Source organism: Oncorhynchus kisutch, linkage group LG3 (genome assembly GCF_002021735.2).
Source record: "Oncorhynchus kisutch isolate 150728-3 linkage group LG3, Okis_V2, whole genome shotgun sequence".
NCBI lineage: Eukaryota > Metazoa > Chordata > Actinopteri > Salmoniformes > Salmonidae > Oncorhynchus > Oncorhynchus kisutch.
The window spans coordinates 63549615-63571118 of record NC_034176.2 but is presented as its reverse complement, the minus strand read 5'-3'; the positions used below and the strand labels follow the sequence as shown (position 1 = coordinate 63571118).

Genomic DNA, 21504 nt, shown 5'->3' with positions numbered 1-21504 from the left:
TGTATTCTGACTGATGATCACCCTCTTAGGATGATCTTGTCACCTCATGAAATAAACCTCAGCATGACAATCAGTGTCCTTTATTGAACCCATCAATCATACACTTCACTGTGACAGATTTTGGTACTCTTAATTTAACCTGTCAGTCTTAGCAGCTCACAGTAGCCTACTAATCAACTCAGGCTTCCTTGTCTTTATCGTCATCGTGTTCAAATTTGTCTCACATCAGGTGCAAGCTGTATAGGGCTAAGTCGTGAGGGGATCATATACACTCAGGGCTTGATCCCTCTCTCCTGCCTCAAACAGCTCTGTCCATGTCCAGGTCCTGTGGCCCAGGTCAGATGGACCATGGTCGAGTGGCGAGTGAGGGGTGGTTATTGGAGGTCCTGGTTGAAGACCACTCCGACTTGTTTCCTGCACTCATCCATAACCTCAGTGAGCAGGGCCGACTCAGACAGGGGCATTCTGGGGCTCTCCTTCAGTCCTGCGGAAGAGAAGGAGAAATTGACTGACTATTGTAAGCAGAAATCGACTGACTGTATTGTAAGCAAAGGTTCAGGTTGGAAGCAGCATGTATAACAACAATGTTATTGTTTATTTTACTGTTTTTACGGTTTATTTTCTAGGATCTACCAACAGCATTGCAATTGAATTGTTGTTGTATATCTGTTCAAACAAACACTCATCTTAGAACAGAGAAATTGTGTTTTTCTCCGGTAAGACCTTGCGAGCCAGCATACCTTTGAGCAGGCACTGCCTGACTTCCTCAGCCTCGTAGCGCAGCCCAGTGCTGTTAGTGAAGTTCAGAGGTAAAGAGGGCTCAGGCAGGGGGTACTGTGTCGCCTTCCCATTCACCTCCAGTGTGGTGGGACAATGCATGGGACCTAGAACCTGAGAGGACATGAAACAGCCATTATGTTTTATGTGTATACTTATCAGTATATGCATTAATCAATAATACATCTCAATGAAATCTCAATCAGGGACATACTGTAGATAAGACATTGTCTAGCATTTGTCGGCTCTTTCATCAGCATATTACATTTCCCCTAAATGAAGATAAAACAGAGTGGGCAGTTTAAAGGTTGATTCAGTAGCAACATACCCTGATGGTGCCCTTTGTTCCGCTGATGGTGGCGTCGTTAGGCAGTGAAACAGTGATGGAGAAGAAACAGAAAGCCAGCCTGTTCCTGGGAAACTTCATCACCACCACCATGGACTCATCCACTCCTGTCAAACATCAACAGGTCAAACGGAAAGTTCGCCCTTTACACTTCAATAAGTAATGAATTATTGTCGTAGGCCTAGTTAATACTGACCCCAATGTTAATCTGATCCTTGGGTTGTGCCCAATTCCAAACTCATTGTCCCCGTCCCACCCTCTCTGGTTTACTTGATCGGTACTTGGTTTACATGACCAGTGAGTAGTATCTTGTGATAGATTGTTAGCTGGCCAGCACGCACAGGATATTTGGTACTACATGTAGGTGCCAAGATTAATACCTGAGTTGAGAAGAACTCCAGTGGCATGGATGGACTCTGGCCTCTCCCCGTTGAACACCATCAACACAAACTGCAAGGTGTAGACCCCAATGTCCAGCAGAGCGCCTCCTCCGAGCTCCTTCTCCACCGAGCGGGGGATGTGAAGCTGAGGGGAGCCAAAAGAGGCCTTCACCAGCTTTACGTCGCCGATGGCATCCTCAGCCAGCAGCCTGCGAACCTCCCTGTGCAGTGGGAAACAACGGGACCAGATGGCCTGGGAGAGGACAGAGAGAGACCATCACCTCACAGAGTGGACAGACAGTTCCTTTCTATACCTCAACAGCCCTCATATGATCAACAAAATCCGGCCATATATTTGCCAGACCTTTGTTCCAATATATGTGTATTTGAGGATCTGGTATTTAAAATACTTTTTTTCTGTATTTGAGTATTTTCAAATACACAGCCCAAAACAAGTACTTTTATTTGAATATTTCAGTGGTTATTTGTAAACACCAAATAGTCTACCAAATTGTATTTGACAGTATTTTTAAATACCTTTTCAAATAATATATTCAAATACCTGGGTTAAACGTGTGGGAGTGTATTTGAGTATTTTCAAATACTTTGCAAGTGTATTTCCAAATACTTAGCTACCTGTCTTTTCAAATAAAAGATATCTGAATACTTACTTTGCATGTACAGCATGTAATTTAGATATTTTAAATAGTATTTGAGCCCAGGTCTGATATTTGCTACAACAATGTGACAACAGTACAAATGGTGAGAATCAAGCAATAAATCATGTTAACAGACTGAGACACGTTGATGGAACCCCCAACTCTCATTGAGCCTTTCCCACACCTCCATGAGAAAGACGTTGGACTTCTTGGAGGCAGCAATGAGGTCCCCCACCTCCCTGGAGTTCATGGCGAAGGGCTTCTCACACAGCATGTTCTTCCCTGCGTGGAGTACCAGCAGGCCCAGGCGCCAGTGCTCCGTATGCAGCACGCCCAGGTACACCATGTCTGCAGGGACAGTCACACAGTACACAGACTGGAGGCTGATTTTCAAACAGTTACGTCCTTAAGCCATTATCTGTGGCTGCACAGACAGGCCCTCCGAGTCTGTTAACCCACCAATCTCTGGGTCGCTGGCCAGCTCTTCATAGCTCCCATAGGCCTTGGGGATGCTGTGCTTCTTGGCAAACTCCCGGGCACGTTCCAGACTCCTCGCAGCCACCGCCACTATCTGGAACGAGAGGGGAAAACACACAGACATTCATCACTTCTAGGCAAGCTGTCAGTGCCGACGAAGAGAGAGAGAGAGAGAGAGAGAGGCAGGAGGAAGAGAGACATCCAGCATGTGAATCACAATAGAATGTGTTTGTTTGGGTGGATGAGTGGGTGGGTGGGTGGAGTGGGGTACCTGGTGGTCTCCAGGAGGAAGGGTTTTCATGGCCACACTAAAGTCATGGCTGATCTTCCCTGCACCGCAGAGTCCCCACCGGGTCGCCATCTTGAACAGATGGTAGTTGGCAGGTAAGAGGGGCTGTGCCTGGGCCTCCGGTCAGAGCTGAGGAGAGCGGTTGTGACCTTGTGGAGTGCCGGATCGTCAGATGTAGTGGAGCTCCACAGAGCTGGTAGCTTCACCCTGGAGAGCTGCTGCTTCATTTATATGCTGGAGAGGCTGGGAATACCAGCTCTCCACTCTGCTGCCCCTCGAGAGGCTGGGAATACCAGCTCTCCACTCTGCTGCCCCTCGAGAGGCTGGGAATACCAGCTCTCCACTCTGCTGCCCCTCGAGAGGCTGGGAATACCAGCTCTCCACTCTGCTGCCCCTCGAGAGGCTGGGAATACCAGCTCTCCACTCTGCTGCCCCTCGAGAGGCTGGGAATACCAGCTCTCCACTCTGCTGCCCCTCGAGAGGCTGGGAATACCAGCTCTCCACTCTGCTGCCCCTCGAGAGGCTGGGAATACCAGCTCTCCACTCTGCTGCCCCTCGAGAGGCGGGAGTATCACACACACTCATACATATGTGTAAGCCTACACACACGCACACACACATATGACACACACACAACCCTCGGAGCACCACCACAGGTTCATACAGTCATGTAATGCTGTTGCTGATACAAGTCTTACAACCAGGCCAAAGTGGTTTGTACCGGTTGTCTCTGACAATCTGTAACAGAACAGTTCAATGGAATTCTCCAGCAACATTAGCATCATGGGGATCTGGATGGTTTAATGTGTAGAGACATACTCACTTTGCCCTCACATAATCACTGTCCCAGAACGCTGCAGGTCAACCCGGGGAAGCTGGGACTATTAGGAAGGAGGTAGGGGGCTGTGATTAGGCATTGATTAGCCTGCAAGGGCTTGACAGCAGCACACAGGCCAATGGTTAAACTGGAGCCCCACAGGGACCACTGGGGTGAACAAGTAGGCTATGCAGTGTTCACAAGATCCCATAGGAACACACAGTACAGCCAAACACAGTTGTTTAGCTGCTGGTCAATACACTGAGCTAGGAAGACTATGGAAATGAGAGAGCTCAGTTGCCCCTGGGCTAAACATCAAACAGTTATGACAGATTCATTACCAGAACGGATAAACAGATGGATTACCAGAACGGACCACTAGATGGCAACATGTTATAAGTGTAGTTCAGGGATCCTGCAAAGCTCTGAGAATTTCAAATGGATTATTGTTGTGTGTTACATTATAAAAGCATCATCAGGTATCAAACAAGTGTCAACCCAAAAATACAATTGTTGACATTTTTGGAAATGGCCATAGCATCTGATTAGAGAAAAACATACATTTATTTTGTTTTCTAATTGTTGTGCAACTTATACCATTATTGTATTTCAGACTGATGTATGTATGAATATTTTCACATTTTATATGATAATAATATGTCCCAATAAGCCAAAAAATAAATATATATCTATTTATTTTTTCCACATATTTATTACACAGTGTACTTTCTTCCTCTATCTTAATTCAATTTCAAACAGATACATAGAGATTGGATTCAAATGAGAACATTGTTGAAAACAATTCTCATTGTGAAAAAAAAATACATTTTTATCAATGACTCTGACTCTGCTGGTCGGCTGCTTTGCCTTTGTGTCACTTCCAAAGGCATTCTGGGAGCTGTGTGCCGTTGTCATAACGACAAGGTACCAGCTGGGCAATTTGTATGCAAATGGCGTCAGGCTTGGCCTAATCTCCCTGCCTATACCACATGACCTGGTTGCCATGGGAATGCCCATCTCCGCCTTGGGTGAAATGTTACACTTTCTTTGTGTAAACGTTGTGTGCAGCAGGAAAGGTGCACATAGTGATGTTACTGCCTGGTGGGTAGGGAGAGAAAGAGAGAGAGGGAGAGAAGCAGGAGGAGTGAGTGTCAGTCAGGGCCGTACCTGAGAGGACTCGTCCATCTGGGTGTTGGAGGTATGGAGGGGAGGACAGGGCCTGGTGGCACTGTGGCAGTGGCAGATGATGGGGGCAAGAGAAATAACCTAGAGTCTCAGGTGGTCTGCTATGGACATTCTGGACAGGGCTGGTGCAGAGAAGAAGCCAGGTACTGGGACCCAACTTCCTCCCTCCAAGCTGTGACACTGCCAGCCATAAGAGGGAATGAAAAGACAAACTTTCTTTGCTGAGACTCGTCAAGACATCTTTCTCTGTTTCCAGCATGGCTCTCAAGGTCAAGAAGAGGGCATGCGTGCCTCTGAACTGAAGACGAAACAGGCAGGCTCACAGATCTGACAGAGATGGGCTGAAGGACAGGAGGGTTGGCATGGTGTGGGGTGGGACCAGGGGCCCTGTGGGGATTGTGCTTGAGATTGGAACACGAGACGTCATACAGTAAAGATGGAGTTGGCTCCAGGAACAGAGACTGCTGATGAGATGAGCCGAGTCAGGACGTTGGCATGCAGGAAGCCAGGCGGGGGCTTCATTAATTCACAGCAGCCAGGACGATTGCCTTCCATTCCTATCACTTCTCACTGAGTGCTTATTTGATTAAAATTTCATGCATCATCTCTGTCTGACTGTGTCCCTGGCTTTGTCACTGACAAGGCTGGGGGAGTGTTGGGGGCTGGGTGGCTATCAGAGATGTCACCGTGGTTGGTATCCATGGCAGGAGCCATGTTGTTGTTGTTGTGTGAAGGTGGCTGATCACAACAGACACTTTTGTCTTTGCACTCCATCACATCACTTTATCTTAGCTTTCAGCTGTCAGTAGAAGTGCCCTACTTATGGAGCTGCAATAGCTGTGCAGCTATAGACTTCATCCTACAAAACAACATTTCATCTCTGACTTGAGCTTAATGGGAAATAAAACTGTCCATGCAGGGAGAGACTGTATAATCCTGTTTTGATTTAAAGGGTTTCTATTTCCTCTTAGACACAGCTGCCCATAAGTGTGCAAATACTTAAGTGTGCAAACACCTAGCTCTAGATATACTGTATATCTAGAGCTAGGTGAATTTGGTGGGACTAGTATCGCTGTACTAAAGGAGCTACCATCTCTCCATCTGTAACTCAAGGTCACTGCAGAGGGAGGAGGGGTGACAGCCAGGCAAGGAGAGGGAGGCGAGCGCCGGACTGGTGAGGAGAGGATGTGCCGAGGGCAGGGGATTTTGAGGTGGAGGGAGGCTGGGAGGAGAGCTTGATGAATGTGGGGGGAGAGCAAAGTGTGCAGGGGACCAATAAGTCAGTTTGTCAATGGAACGGGATGTACTGACGTTTGGGGCTGCAGTTTTTCCTTTCCATTATAAAAAGTGTGATAGAGCAGAAGGATAGAGCTGAGGAAGAGACGAGAAGAGACGAGCTAGAAGGCTGTAATGGCAGTCTTTGAGCTTCTGCACTGTGCCAACCCTATCGGAATCTTATCTGTGTCTGCAGCACATACCCATTGGATGAGACTATACCTCAGCTCACTTAGCAGTCAGCAGGGAAAGAGAAAGTACAGCCAGCTATAAAGAGAGAGAGAGAAAGAGAGAGAGACAATGCATTCACCCTGCACACCATAATTGACAAATAAAAACAAACAAACCAAAACAAAGGCAAAGTGTTCTCATGCTTTGTTGATTTCAAAATAGCTTTTGACTCAATTTGGCATGAGGGTCTGCTATAGAAATGGATGTTAGGCAGTGTTGGGGGGAAAATATACAACATTATAAAATTCATGTACACAAACAACAAGTATACAGTTAAAATTGGCAAAAAAAACAACTTTTCGGGCTCCTGAGTGGCACAGCGGTCTAAGGCACTGCATCGCAGTGCTTGAGGTGTCACTACAGACCCAGGTTCGATCCCGGGCCATATCACAACCGGCCGTGATCGGGGGTCCCATAGGGCGGTGCACAATTGGCCCAGCGACGTCCGGGTTAGGGCTTTATTTGGCTCATCGTGCTCTAGAGAGTCCATGTGGTGGGCCGGGCGTCAGGTGAATGGTGTTTCCTCAGACACATTGGTGCGGCTGGCTTCCGGGTTAAGCGGGCAGGTGTTAAGAAGAGCTGTTTATCGGGTCCTGTTTCGGAGGACGCATGACTTGACCTTCCATTCCCGAGCCCGTTAGGGAGTTACAGCGATGAGACAAGATTGAAATTGGGGAGAAAATACAAAAATACAAAAACACACACATTGCTTTCCACAGGGCCGTGGGGTGAGACAGGGATGCTCACCCTAATCAGTTATAGAACCCATTTCCCTTCATGGTTGTGAGGTCTGTGGTCCACTCATCAACCAAGAACTCACAAAATGGGACAAACACCAAATTGAGACTCGGCTTGCAGAATTCTGCTAAAATATCCTCAGCGTACAACTTAAAACACCAAATAATGCATGCAGAGCAGAATTAGGCCTATACCCGCTAATGATCAAAATCCAGAAAAGAGACGTTAAATTCTGCAACCACCTAAGAGGAAGTGATTCCCAAACCTTCCATAACAAAGCCATTACCTAAAGAGAAATTAACCCCAAGAAGGGTCCTAAGCAAGCTGATCCTGAGGCTCTGTTCATAAACACAAACAGACCCCACAGAGCCCCAGGACAGCAATAGCAACACAATTAGACCCAAACAAATCATGAGAAAACTAAAAGATAATTACTTGACACATTGGAAAGAATTTACCAAAAAAACTGAACAAACTGGAATGCGTTTTGCTCCTGAACAGAGAGTACACACAGTATACCTTCCCAAAGGGTTGGTCAGTATACCTGACCACTGTGACTGACCCTAAATTAAGGAAAGCTTTGACTATGTACAGATTCAGTGAGCATGGCCTTGCTATTGAGAAAGGTCACCGTAGGCAGACCTTGCTCTCAAGAGAAAACAGGCTATGTGCACACTGCCCACAAAATTCGGTGGAAACTGAGCTGCACTTCCCAACTTCCTGCCAAATGTATGACCATATTAGAGACATATATTTCCTTCAGATTACACAGACCCACAAATAACATTTTGATAAACACCCATATCTATTGGGTAAAATACCAGTGTGCAATCACAGCAGCAAGGTTTGTGACCTGTTACCACAAGAAAAGGGCAACCAATGTAGAACAAACACTATTGTAAATACAACCCATATTTGTGTTGATTTATTTTCCCTTTTGTACTTTAACTATTTGCGCATCATTATAACACTGTACATAAATGCCATAATATGACATTTGAAATGTGTATATTCCTTTGAAACTTTGTAATGTTTGTAATGTTTACTGTTAATTTTTGATTGATTATTTCACTTTAGTTTATTCTCTATTTCACTTGCTTTGGCAATGTAAACAAATGTTTCCCATGCCAATAAAGCCCATTGAATTGAATTGAGAGAGAGCGAGAGAGAGAGGGTGGGTTGGTGGGTGGGTGAGTGGGTGGGTGGGGGATAGATGATGTGAGTGCTGTTATTAGCTGCTGCTGGTGGAAAGACATCCACATATATAGATATGACATTTCCTGGCTTGCCATGGATAACGTGCGGTTTCCATAGGTTTGATGTGTTTGATATCATTCCATTTATTCCATTTCAGCCATTACAATGAGCCATTACAATGAGCCCGTCCTCCTATAGCTCCTCCCACCAGCCTCTTCTGCTACTATCTGTGGCCACTCGCCTGTGCAGACACTCCTATATGGATTTCACCCAAATGCACATTATCCACGGCAGGCCAGGAAGAGTCATGTCAGGTGTCACTCTCCGGATGTGGTGTGATATGGATGTCCTTCCACCAGCAGAGGCTGATAACAGAACTCACATCATAGCAGGAGACAGGAATAAATATTCCGGACTCCGCAGTAGTGATAGGTGCTAGAGGTTTCCTGAGTTGAGGTTAGAGGTGCTTCTCTTTTCTCATCTCCCTCAGAGACGTGGAAATGTGATACTGTGGTTTATTATCTTTTGTACCAGCCTGTAGTAAATGTTAACAAAGCACAAACCTGCTCCTCTTATTCTCTGTCCCCAACGCTCTAGGCGACCAGTTTTGATAGCCTTTAGCCGCACCCTCATACTACTCCTTCTCTGTTCCGCGGGTGATGTGGAGGTAAACCCAGGCCCTGCATGTCCCCAGGCACCCTCATTTGTTGACTTCTGTGATCGAAAAAGCCTTGGTTTCATGCATGTCAACATCAGAAGCCTCCTCCCTAAGTTTGTCTTACTCACTGCTTTAGCACACTCTGCTAACCCTGATGTCCTTGCTGTGTCTGAATCCTGGCTCAGGAAGGCCACCAAAAATTCAGAGATTTCCATACCCAACTATAACATCTTCCGTCAAGATAGAACTGCCAAAGGGGGAGGAGTTGCAGTTTACTGCAGAGATAGCCTGCAAAGTAATGTCATACTTTCCAGGTCCATACCCAAACAGTTCGAACTACTAATTTTGAAAATTACTCTCTCCAGAAATAAGTCTCTCACGGTTGCCGCCTGCTACCGACCCCCCTCAGCTCCCAGCTGTGCCCTGGACACCATTTGTAAATTGATCGCCCCCCATCTAGCTTCAGAGTTTGTTCTGTTAGGTGACCTAAACTGGGATATGCTTAACACCCCGCCAGTCCTACAATCTAAGCTAGATGCCCTCAATCTCACACAAATCATCAAGGAACCCACCAGGTACAACCCTAACTCTGTAAACAAGGGCACCCTCATAGACGTCATCCTGACCAACTGGCCCTCCAAATACACCTCCGCTGTCTTCAACCAGGATCACTGCCTCATTGCCTGTATCCGCTACGGAGCCGCAGTCAAACGACCACCCCTCATCACTGTCAAACGCTCCGTAAAACACTTCTGTGAGCAGGCCTTTCTAATCGACCTGGCCCGGGTATCCTGGAAGGACATTGACCTCATCCCGTCAGTTGAGGATGCCTGGTCATTCTTTAAAAGTAACTTCCTCACCATTTTAGATAAGCATGCTCCGTTCAAAAAATGCAGAACTAAGAACAGATACAGCCCTTGGTTCACCCCAGACCTGACTGCCCTCGACCAGCACAAAAACATCCTGTGGCGGACTGCAATAGCATCGAATAGTCCCCGTGATATGCAACTGTTCAGGGAAGTCCGGAACCAATACACGCAGTCAGTCAGGAAAGCTAAGGCCAGCTTCTTCAGGCAGAAGTTTGCATCCTGTAGCTCCAACTCCAAAAAGTTCTGGGACACTGTGAAGTCCATGGAGAACAAGAGCACCTCCTCCCAGCTGCCCACTGCACTGAGGCTAGGTAACACGGTCACCACTGATAAATCCATGATTATCGAAAACTTCAATAAGCATTTCTCAACGGCTGGCCATGCCTTCCGCCTGGCTACTTCAACCTCGGCCAACAGCTCCGCCCCCCCCGCAGCTCCTCGCCCAAGCCTCTCCAGGTTCTCCTTTACCCAAATCCAGATAGCAGATGTTCTGAAAGAGCTGCAAAACCTGGACCCGTACAAATCAGCTGGGCTTGACAATCTGGACCCTCTATTTCTGAAACTATCTGCCACCATTGTCGCAACCCCTATTACCAGCCTGTTCAACCTCTCTTTCATCTCGTCTGAGATCCCCAAGGATTGGAAAGCTGCTGCAGTCATCCACCTCTTCAAAGGGGGAGACACCCTGGACCCAAACTGTTACAGACCTATATCCATCCTGCCCTGCCTATCTAAGGTCTTCGAAAGCCAAGTCAACAAACAGGTCACTGACCATCTCGAATCCCACCGTACCTTCTCCGCTGTGCAATCTGGTTTCCGAGCCGGTCATGGGTGCACCTCAGCCACACTCAAGGTACTAAACGATATCATAACCGCCATCGATAAAAGACAGTACTGTGCAGCCGTCTTCATCGACCTTGCCAAGGCTTTCGACTCTGTCAATCACCATATTCTTATCGGCAGACTCAGTAGCCTCGGTTTTTCGGATGACTGCCTTGCCTGGTTCACCAATTACTTTGCAGACAGAGTTCAGTGTGTCAAATCGGAGGGCATGCTGTCCGGTCCTCTGGCAGTCTCTATGGGGGTGCCACAGGGTACAATTCTCGGGCTGACTCTTTTCTCTGTGTATATCAATGATGTTGCTCTTGCTGCGGGCGATTCCCTGATCCACCTCTACGCAGACGACACCATTTTATATACTTTCGGCCCGTCTTTGGACACTGTGCTATCTAACCTCCAAACAAGCTTCAATGCCATACAACACTCCTTCCGTGGCCTCCAACTGCTCTTAAACGCTAGTAAAACCAAATGCATGCTTTTCAACCGGTCGCTGCCTGCACCTGCATGCCCGACTAGCATCACCACCCTGGATGGTTCCGACCTAGAATATGTGGACGTCTATAAGTACCTAGGTGTCTGGCTAGACTGCACACTCTCCTTCCAGACTCATATCAAACATCTCCAATCGAAAATCAAATCAAGAGTCGGCTTTCTATTCCGCAACAAAGCCTCCTTCACTCACGCCGCCAAGCTTACCCTAGTAAAACTGACCAACCTACCGATCCTCGACTTCGGCGATGTCATCTACAAAATGGCTTCCAACACTCTACTCAGCAAACTGGATGCAGTCTATCACAGTGCCATCCGTTTTGTCACTAAAGCACCTTATACCACCCACCACTGCGACTTGTATGCTCTAGTCGGCTGGCCCTCGCTACATATTCGTCGCCAGACCCACTGGCTCCAGGTCATCTACAAGTCTATGCTAGGTAAAGCTCCGCCTTATCTCAGCTCACTGGTCACGATGGCAACACCCATCCGTAGCACGCGCTCCAGCAGGTGTATCTCACTGATCATCCCTAAAGCCAACACCTCATTTGGCCGCCTTTCGTTCCAGTACTCTGCTGCCTGTGACTGGAACGAATTGCAAAAATCGCTGAAGTTGGAGACTTTTATCTCCCTCACCAACTTCAAACATCAGCTATCTGAGCAGCTAACCGATCGCTGCAGCTGTACATAGTCTATTGGTAAATAGCCCACCCTTTTCACCTACCTCATCCCCATACTGTTTTTATTTATTTACTTTTCTGCTCTTCTGCACACCAATATCTCTACCTGTACATGACCATCTGATCATTTATCACTCCAGTGTTAATCTGCAAAATTGTAATTATTTGCCTACCTCCTCATGCCTTTTGCACACATTGTATATAGACCCCCCCTTTGTTTTCTACTGTGTTATTGACTTGTTAATTGTTTACTCCATGTGTAACTCTTTGTTGTATGCTCACACTGCTATGCTTTATCTTGGCCAGGTCGCAGTTGTAAATGAGAACTTGTTCTCAACTAGCCTACCTGGTTAAATAAAGGTGTTCTCAACTAGCCTACCTGGTTAAATAAAGGTGTTCTCAACTAGCCTACCTGGTTAAATAAAGGTGTTCTCAACTAGCCTACCTGGTTAAATAAAGGTGTTCTCAACTAGCCTACCTGGTTAAATAAAGGTGAAATAAAAAAATAAAAATAAAACAGATGCAACTAGTATCTGTCTGTGTCATTAAATGGAGCCTGTCCTACAGAAACTCTTGTCTGTGACTGTCACGACTTGCACCGAAGTTGGCTCCCCTGCCTGTTGGGGCGGTGCTCGGCGGTCGTTGTCACCGGCCTACTAGAAGTTGGCTCCCCTGCCTGTTCGGGCGGTGCTCGGCGGTCGTTGTCACCGGCCTACTAGCCGCCACCGATCCCTTTTTCGTTGTCTGTTTGTTTTGTCTCATTAGTTGCACCTGTCTATTTGTGTGCTTGATTGGCTTCCCTTTTTATAGTACGTTTACCCGCCGTTGTTTCATGCGGGATTACTCGTATGTTGCGTGTGTATGTTTTTTTGGTGTTCGTGCTCTGGACCTGGTACCCTGTTGTGTTGGGTTGGTCCACATTTTCCGCGCCCTGTTTTGTTGGGCATTATTTTCTGTGCGATATTAAAAGTGCACGTCTTCCTGTGGAACTATATGCTCTCTGCGCCTGATTCTTCCCTCACGCACCAAGTTACTGAAACACACACAGTACACAATTTGAGCCCTTCCATAAAAACAGCTGTGTCACTACTATCCCAGTGTACAGTGGAGACACTAGTATCTGCAGACTGACTGAGTGCAGATTGTGTAAGGAGATACAGTTGAAGTTGGAAGTTTACATACACTTAAATTGGAGTCATTAAAGCTAGTTTTTCAACCATTCCACAAATGTCTTGTTAACAAACTATATCAAATCAAATCAAATGTATTTATATAGCCCTTCGTACATCAGCTGATATCTCAAAGTGCTGTACAGAAACCCAGCCTAAAACCCCAAACAGCAAGCAATGCACGTGTAGAAGCACGGTGGCTAGGAAAAACTCCCTAGAAAGGCCAAAACCTAGGAAGAAACCTAGAGAGGAACCAGGCTATGTGGGGTGGCCAGTCCTCTTCTGGCTGTGCCGGGTGGAGATTATAACAGAACATGGCCAAGATGTTCAAATGTTCATAAATGACCAGCATGGTCAAATAATAATAATCACAGACAGAACAGTTGAAACTGGAGCAGCAGCACGGCCAGGTGGACTGGGGACAGCAAGGAGTCATCATGCCAAGTAGTCCTTCATGCATGGTCCTAGGGCTCAGGTCCTCCGAGAGAGAGAGAAAGAAAGAGAGAAAGAGAGAATTAGAGAGAGCATACTTAAATTCACACTGGACACCGGATAGGACAGGAGAAGTACTCCAGATATAACAAACTGACCCTAGCCCCCTGACACATAAACTACTGCAGCATAAATACTGGAGGCTGAGACAGGAGGGGTCATGAGACACTGTTGCCCCATCCGATGACACCCCCGGACAGGGCCAAACAGGAAGGATATAAGTCGGTTAGGACATGTACTTTGTGCATGACACATGTCATTTTTCCACCCATTGTTTACAGAAATATTATTTCACTTATAAATCACTGTATCACAATTCCAGTGGGTCAGAAGTTTACATACACTAAGTTGACTGTGCCTTTAAACAGCTTGGAAAATTCCATAAAATTATGTCATGGCTTTAGAAGCTTCTGATAGGCCAATTGGCATCATTTGAGTCAATTGGAGGTGTACCTGTAGATGTATTTCAAGGCCTACTTTCAAACTCAGTGCCTGTTTGCTTGACATCATGGGAAAATCAAAAGAAATCAGCCAAGACCTCAGAAGAAAATTGTAGACCTCCACAAGTCTGGTTCATCCTTGGGAGCAATTTCCAAATGCCTGAAGGTATCACATTAATATGTACAAACAATAGGAGGCAAGTATAAACACCATGGGACCATGCAGACCCGTTCTGTCTCCTAGAGATGAGTGTACTTTGGTGCGACAAGTGCAAATCAATCCCAGATCAACAGCAAAGGACCTTGTGAAGATACTGGAGGAAACAGGTACAAAAGTATCTCTACCCACAGTAAAACGAGTCCTATATCAACATAACCTGAAATGCCACTGCTCCAAAACCGCCATAAAAAAAAGCCAGACTACGGTTTGCAACTGCACATAGGGACAAAGATCATACTTTTTGGAGAAATGTCCTCTGGTCTGATTAAACATAAATAGAACTGTTTGGCCATAATGACCATCGTTATGTTTGGAGGAAAAAGGTGGAGGCTTGTAAGCCGAGGAACACCATCCCAACCGTGAAGCAGGGGGTGCCAGCAGCATGTTCTGCGGGTGCTTTGCTGCAAGAGGGACTGGTGCACTTCACAAAATAGATGGCATCATGAGGGAGAAAAATTATGTGGATGTATTGAAGCAACTTCTCAAGACATCAGTCAGGAAGTTAAAGCTTCGTCGCAAGTGCGTCTTCCATATGGACAATGACCCCAAGCATTCTTCCACAGTTGTGGCAAAATGGCTTAAGGACAACAAAGTCAAGGTATTGGAGTGGCCATCACAAAGCCCTGACCTCAATCCTATAGAAAATGTGTGGGCAGAACTGAAAAAGCGTGTGCGAGCAAGGAGGCCTACAAACCTGACTCAGTTACACCATCTCTGTCAGGAGGAATGGGCCAAAATTCACCCAACGTATTGTGGGAGGCTTGTGGAAGGCTACCCCAAACATTTGACCCAAGTAAAACAATTTAAAGGCAATTCTACCAAATACTAATTGAGTGTAAACTTCTGACCCACTGGGAATGTGATGAAAGAATTAAAAGCTGAAAGAAATCATTCTCTCTACTATTATTCTGATATTTCACATTATTAAAATAAGTGGTGATCCTAACTGACCTAAGACAGGACATGTTTACTAGGATTAAATGTCAGGAATTGTGAAAAACTGAGTTTAAATGTATTTGGCTAAGGTGTATATAAACCCCCAACTTCAACTGTATATACAGAGTCCATCACTAGGCTCCCACTGGGGAGGGAGTGTCAGACATTAGGAGAGCCAAGAAGACACAGAGCAAATACCAACTCCTATCAACCGGTTGATAACAATGTCCTCTTCAGCTTCGGGAGCTACCATTATGTCGACCTATCAACCAGTTGATGTGAACATATCAAACAGTAATCTACCAACCAGTTGATAATGTGCCAAGAAACAAGGCTAATGTCAATCTCTATCAACCAGTTGATAGTAATGTCCTCCAGTGTTTGGGAAATGTCCATAACCTCCAGGTCCAGAGTGGTGTATAGAAGTGTTGTATTGGGCATGTCAGTACTCTTCCTGCAGCCTTTCTGGAGCCCTCTTGCTCTGCCCACTCATCTGAACCCTTCTGTGGGAGTGAGAACCATCAAATAGTCCCCACACTTAGCTGTGTTTTAGTGTTTAATTGCCTGATATGGCCTGTAATGTTTTTATCAGCCGACCTGTGGCGCAGGGGTTCCATGGGAGGAAGAGTGAGGCCCTGCGTGTGTGTCATGCCTCGATACACCCCTGACAGCAAAGAGGGAGCTGCCTGCCTCCCTACCTGCGCTTCATGCACCTGTAAAGTAAAACACGGACCCAGCACCTCACCCGTGGCACATCACAGAACATCCATACTCAAAATAAGCCTATGCTTTATAGAGCTCTAAAATCATCCTTTCAGAGCTCATTGTGGGTTATTTACTTGCACAGTTCTAATGATTGATTGTTATGATGGAAGGATGTTTACTGTACATGTTCTATTGACATGGAAGAGACTGCGTCTGCCTCAGGGTTTGGCACACACACACACACACACACACACACACACACACACACACACACACACACACCTTCCCACTGGCTGCCAGTTTTATTAACTGTATGCTTGTCCACAGTCATAGTCGGTTAAGGCTTCCGAGGCTGGTGGAGGAAGAGGTGTCGCTGAGAGCACCAGCGATAGAAGAGAAAGAGAGAGAGAGAGAGAGAGAGAGAGAGAGAGAGAGAGAGAGAGAGAGAGAGCGGGGGGGTAGAGAGAGGAAGAGAGAGAGAGAGAGAGAGAGAGAGAGAGAGAGAGAGAGAGAGAAGGGGAGGGATGGAGGGAGAGGACACAGAGGAGCCTGTAATGGAATGCCTGAGCCCACTAACTGTGGACCAAGATAAAAACAGGAAAAACCAATTCTCTCCTTTTGCCAACTGAGCTGCGGCAGGGATTAGAAACTGGAGTCTGCTTCCAGTGTATCTCCCCAGAAATGTGAGCTGTGTTTTATGTGGGAATTATTGAAATCGTTCGTCGTCTCACTCAGTGGCGGCCTGGGTAATTTGATGACGTTAGCTCCACACTCTGATTGGACATAGTAAGTTAGTCACGCCGTCTTACAAAGCTACCATCCCTCAACAAAGTGGGCCAAGCCAGAGAGATATCATGCAAAATATGCCAAACAGAAATAATAAAAGTCAATCAGTGGAATTCATGACTGAAGCTCATCAATGGAACAAATGCACCAAAACATATCCCCCATGTGTCATTATAACATCTTGGCTAGAAATGTGTGTTTGGGATCTTAACAAAAGCTGAAGAACATATGCAAATCCAGGTACTTTCCGTAGGTGCTTTCCATTTGTTTGGGATCTTAACCCATTACAGTCGTGGAAATTGGCCTATGTGGATCGGGCCATATGTAAATGTTTGTGGTTTTTGTTTGGAACACAGCCCATCACACAATTACTGTTGTTGTTAACGCAATCCAAAAAGGTTCCATTATAAAATCGCCATTTGGTTAGGTGGGCATCATTTGAAAGTTTATTCTATTGTCAACATGACTAGCTAAGTTATAAAATGCGATCTGACAGTATAAGGCTTTCAAAAGGCACTTCAGACAGATTGTCATTTTGGTGTGCATAGAATGGAGTCATGAGTGCATTCACGTGTGTGTTCTGTGGTTAACTTTCTTCACAATACCACAAACATAGACTCATTCTTGCTAGCAGCATACCACTCTGCATACCACTGCTGGCTTGCTTCTGATGCTAAGCAGGGTTGGTCCTGGTCAGTTCCTGGATGGGAGACCAGATGCTGCTGGAAGTGGTTTTGGAGGGCCAGTAGGAGGCACTCTTTCCTCTGGTAAAAAAAAAAGTCCCAATGCCCCAGGGCAGTGATTGGGGACACTGCCCTATATAGGGTGCCGTCTTTCAGATGGGACGTTAAACGGGGGTCCTGACTCTCTGAGGTCATTAAAGATCCCATGGCATTTATTGTAGGGGTGTTAACCCCAGTGTCCTGGCTAAATTCCCAATCTGTCCCTCAAACCATCATGGTCACCTAACAATCCCCAGTTTACAATTGGCTCATTAATCCCCCTCCTCTCCCCTGTAACTATTCCCCCAGGTTGTTGCTGCAAATGAGAACATGTTCTCAGTCAACTTACCTGGTAAAATAATGGATAAATTAAAAAACTCTGTTCAGGACAACACAGGGTAAATTACATGAGCTTTCAAATCTGGAAATGTGAAGTGCACATTTGGACTCATGGGTGTGTGGTTTGCTTGTATGACATCTGTATTTATTGTAATTCTCAACGTCTCATCTTTTAGAACCTATCGATTCCTCTCGATTAACAGCATGTTCCACTCACACAAGAACAAATGTGCAAAAGTAGCCCAATTAGCTGGAGGGATAGGGGCATCTTGTTGTGCTTGTTGCTTAAGTTTATAACGGCTGTCAATCAAAACCCATACAGCACTGTTAAATGGAGAACCTGAACTCTGACATCATGTGTAGCGTGTTACTGTACAGTCACTGTGTTCCAATTTATTTATAAGTGTTCCAACTTATTAATGACTAAATCTGCCATTTTCAACCGGTATATGGGATGACAAGGGCTATGAGTGGAAAGGTCTTGTCAGCTTGTTGATTTAAGCATTAAGACATGTATGTTTCTTATACTGTACGAATATACAGTGTAAACTCTTTCAATCCAGTCACCAAAGTACCAGAGGTATATCACACTTCAAAAAAAGAGGTCCCTTGAATATGTAAATCAAAAAAAAATAAAACCACATGAATGGGGCAACACGCATGGAACCGACATTCCTCAACAGACCCAGAAACATTGTATTCTCTTTCAAGAAAATGAAACAAATAGGATGTGCATTAATTATCTGAATCCCTGTGTGGTTGACTCATAACAATCATGAAATATTCAGAGATTAACAGTCTCCCTTTTAATCCCAACGGCTGGGGCAGGATAATAACAACCAGAACTGGATGCTCAAAAACACAGCCTCTCTCCCTCCATCTCTCTCTCTTCCACGTCTCTCTCCCTCTCTCTCTCTCCCTCTCTCTCTCTCTCTCTCTCTCTCTCTCTCTCTCTCTCTCTCTCTCTCTCTCATATTCATATTCTCCCACAAACTCGGTCCCCTCACAATCCCCTCTGCTCTATTTTCTGGGTCATTTTGTTCTGATACTCTCCCTGCCCTCTCACCCACCTTAACCCCCCCCCCCCATTTCTATCCACTCCTCCCTCTCACCCAGTTCATATTGTTCTGGGGTCTTGGTATAGTAAGACATCATACTGTGAGATGTGTGGTTTAACATAAATGCTACTGAATGAGTAATGCAAGCAAAGACAACCCCTGAAGCCCACCAGAAACACCAGCAGTAGTAACATCAAAGGACGCTTGGAATATATTAGTTCTAAGAATAGTTGAAGCTAACTATTTTATGCAAATGATGATCTTCATATTTCAATGCAATACATGCTGTAATGTTAATGGTTCATCCCTGGGTCTGGCCAGCTCATTTCAGGGGGATCATACAGTCAATCAACCAGAGAGGAAGAAGCAAAGCTTGGAACCCAGATGTGAAAGTAAGCGCCTACAATCTACCCAGATCAATCAGCTTCAAGGCAAGGAATTGAGTTGCGGCACACCGGGGTGGGCGAACTCACAGGGGGTGTTGACTATACAGCAGCATCACACGGTGAAACATTGGAAGCCATTAATTTTCAATGGAAGTAAAGCGAAGAGAAACTGAGTGGGCGGGGGACCGATTAGCGATGCGAGCATGGGCGAGGGAGCTGAACAGGGTGGGACTAGAGTTAGGGAAAGCTGTACTTTATGCAAATCGTCTGCAATATCGTGGCGCGAGTGACCAATCACCACTGACCTTTTACCTTTTCAACCAAAAGATAACACATTTGTTATTGACAACTACAGCCTTATCAATGTGGATAATGTAGCTAGTTTGACTATAGTGTTAATGTTAAGCAAGCTAGCTAACTTTATTACTAACAATGTTAGCAAGCTTATCATGCTAGCAATTCCCAGTTTCCTATTTGCCATGAGCACGTGAAGCCAGCCTGAATAAAGATGTCCCATCAAGGCCATTTACCATTGAAAGAAATGGTCACAGTTCTAGTCTACTTAAACCAGGGGTGGCTCTCTCCATAGACAGAGGACTCGTGCCCAAATGCTAGTTTTAGCATGGGCAACATCATTAGGGCTTCTCACCATCTGGGTGAGACTTCCTATGGGTTAAGGAAAGGTCACATAATTTAATCCAGGTCATCAAGAGGGATCATCCAATTAATTATACTCGTGAGCAAACATTTCATAACTGCAGATGGTAGTAAATCGCCAACCTTGACATTGTAGCTGTTCAAACAACACACTCCAGGTGGCAGTATGCACCTTTTCAGTTTGTTTACCAACTCATAGAAGTATTAGAAGAAGACACATTTTTACCTACCTCATCCCCATACTGTTTTTATTTATTTACTTTTCTGCTCTTTTGCACACCAATATCTCTACCTGTACATGACCATCTGATCATTTATCACTCCAGTATTAATCTGCAAAATTGTAATTATTCTCCTACCTCCTCATGCCTTTTGCACACAATGTATATAGACTCCCCTTTTTTTCTACTGTGTTATTGACTTGTTAATTGTTTACTCCATGTGTAACTCTGTGTTGTCTGTTCACACTGCTATGCTTTATCTTGGCCAGGTCGCAGTTGCAAATGAGAACTTGTTCTCAACTAGCCTACCTGGTTAAATAAAGGTGTTCTCAACTAGCCTACCTGGTTAAATAAAGGTGTTCTCAACTAGCCTACCTGGTTAAATAAAGGTGTTCTCAACTAGCCTACCTGGTTAAATAAAGGTGTTCTCAACTAGCCTACCTGGTTAAATAAAGGTGTTCTCAACTAGCCTACCTGGTTAACTAAAGGTGTTCTCAACTAGCCTACCTGGTTAAATAAAGGTGTTCTCAACTAGCCTACCTGGTTAAATAAAGGTGTTCTCAACTAGCCTACCTGGTTAAATAAAGGTGTTCTCAACTAGCCTACCTGGTTAAATAAAGGTGTTCTCAACTAGCCTACCTGGTTAAATAAAGGTGTTCTCAACTAGCCTACCTGGTTAACTAAAGGTGTTCTCAACTAGCCTACCTGGTTAACTAAAGGTGTTCTCAACTAGCCTACCTGGTTAAATAAAGGTGAAATAAAAAATATAAATAAAAAATGCCGCAAAGATCGGTTTGAACATTAACATGCATTGCTTGTTTTGGAAGCACCTTTCATATCAGAGATAAATATTTTTCCCCCTAAAAAAGGTTAAATTGATACACAACTTGATAGGGTTAATTAACCTCTACAGGATCTGTGTCACCCCCGCGGGACGGTTGAGCTAACTTAGACTAATGTGATTACCATGAAGATGTAAGTAACAAGAACATTTCCCAGGACATAGACATATCTGATATGGGCAGAAATCTTAAATTCTTGTTAATCTAACTGCACTGTCCAATTTACAGTAGCTATTACAGTGAAATAATACCATGCTATTGTTTGGGGAAAGTGCACAGTTATGAACTTGAATATGAATTAATAAACCAATTAGGCACATTTGGGCAGTTTTGATACAACATTCTGAACAGAAATGCAATGGTTCATTTGATCAGTCTAAAACTTTGCACTTACACTGCTGCAATCTATTGGCCAAAATCTAAATTGCACCTGGGCTGGAAAATACATGATGGCCTTTCTCTTGCATTTTAAAGATGATGGTACCAGATCTAATCTCTTAAATTCTATTCTCCTACATTACAGTGCCTTGCGAAAGTATTCGGCCCCCTTGAACTTTGCGACCTTTTGCCACATTTCAGGCTTCAAATATAAATTTATAAAACTGTATTTTTTTGTGAAGAATC

General features: G+C 45.1%; 1 protein-coding gene across 1 annotated transcript; it reads right to left on the bottom strand.

The window, feature by feature from the left end:
* Positions 1-64: 64 nt before the first annotated feature.
* On the bottom strand, positions 65-3498 carry LOC109887167 (trans-1,2-dihydrobenzene-1,2-diol dehydrogenase). Its single transcript, XM_020478644.2, has 7 exons — positions 2911-3498; positions 2622-2733; positions 2347-2510; positions 1504-1756; positions 1106-1230; positions 741-891; positions 65-484 (listed from the first exon to the last, which is right to left on the bottom strand). Exons 1-7 carry the CDS (start codon positions 2998-3000, stop codon positions 375-377), a joined length of 1005 nt encoding a protein of 334 aa, XP_020334233.1. The 5' UTR covers positions 3001-3498; the 3' UTR covers positions 65-374.
* Between the last annotated feature and the right edge of the window lie 18006 nt (positions 3499-21504).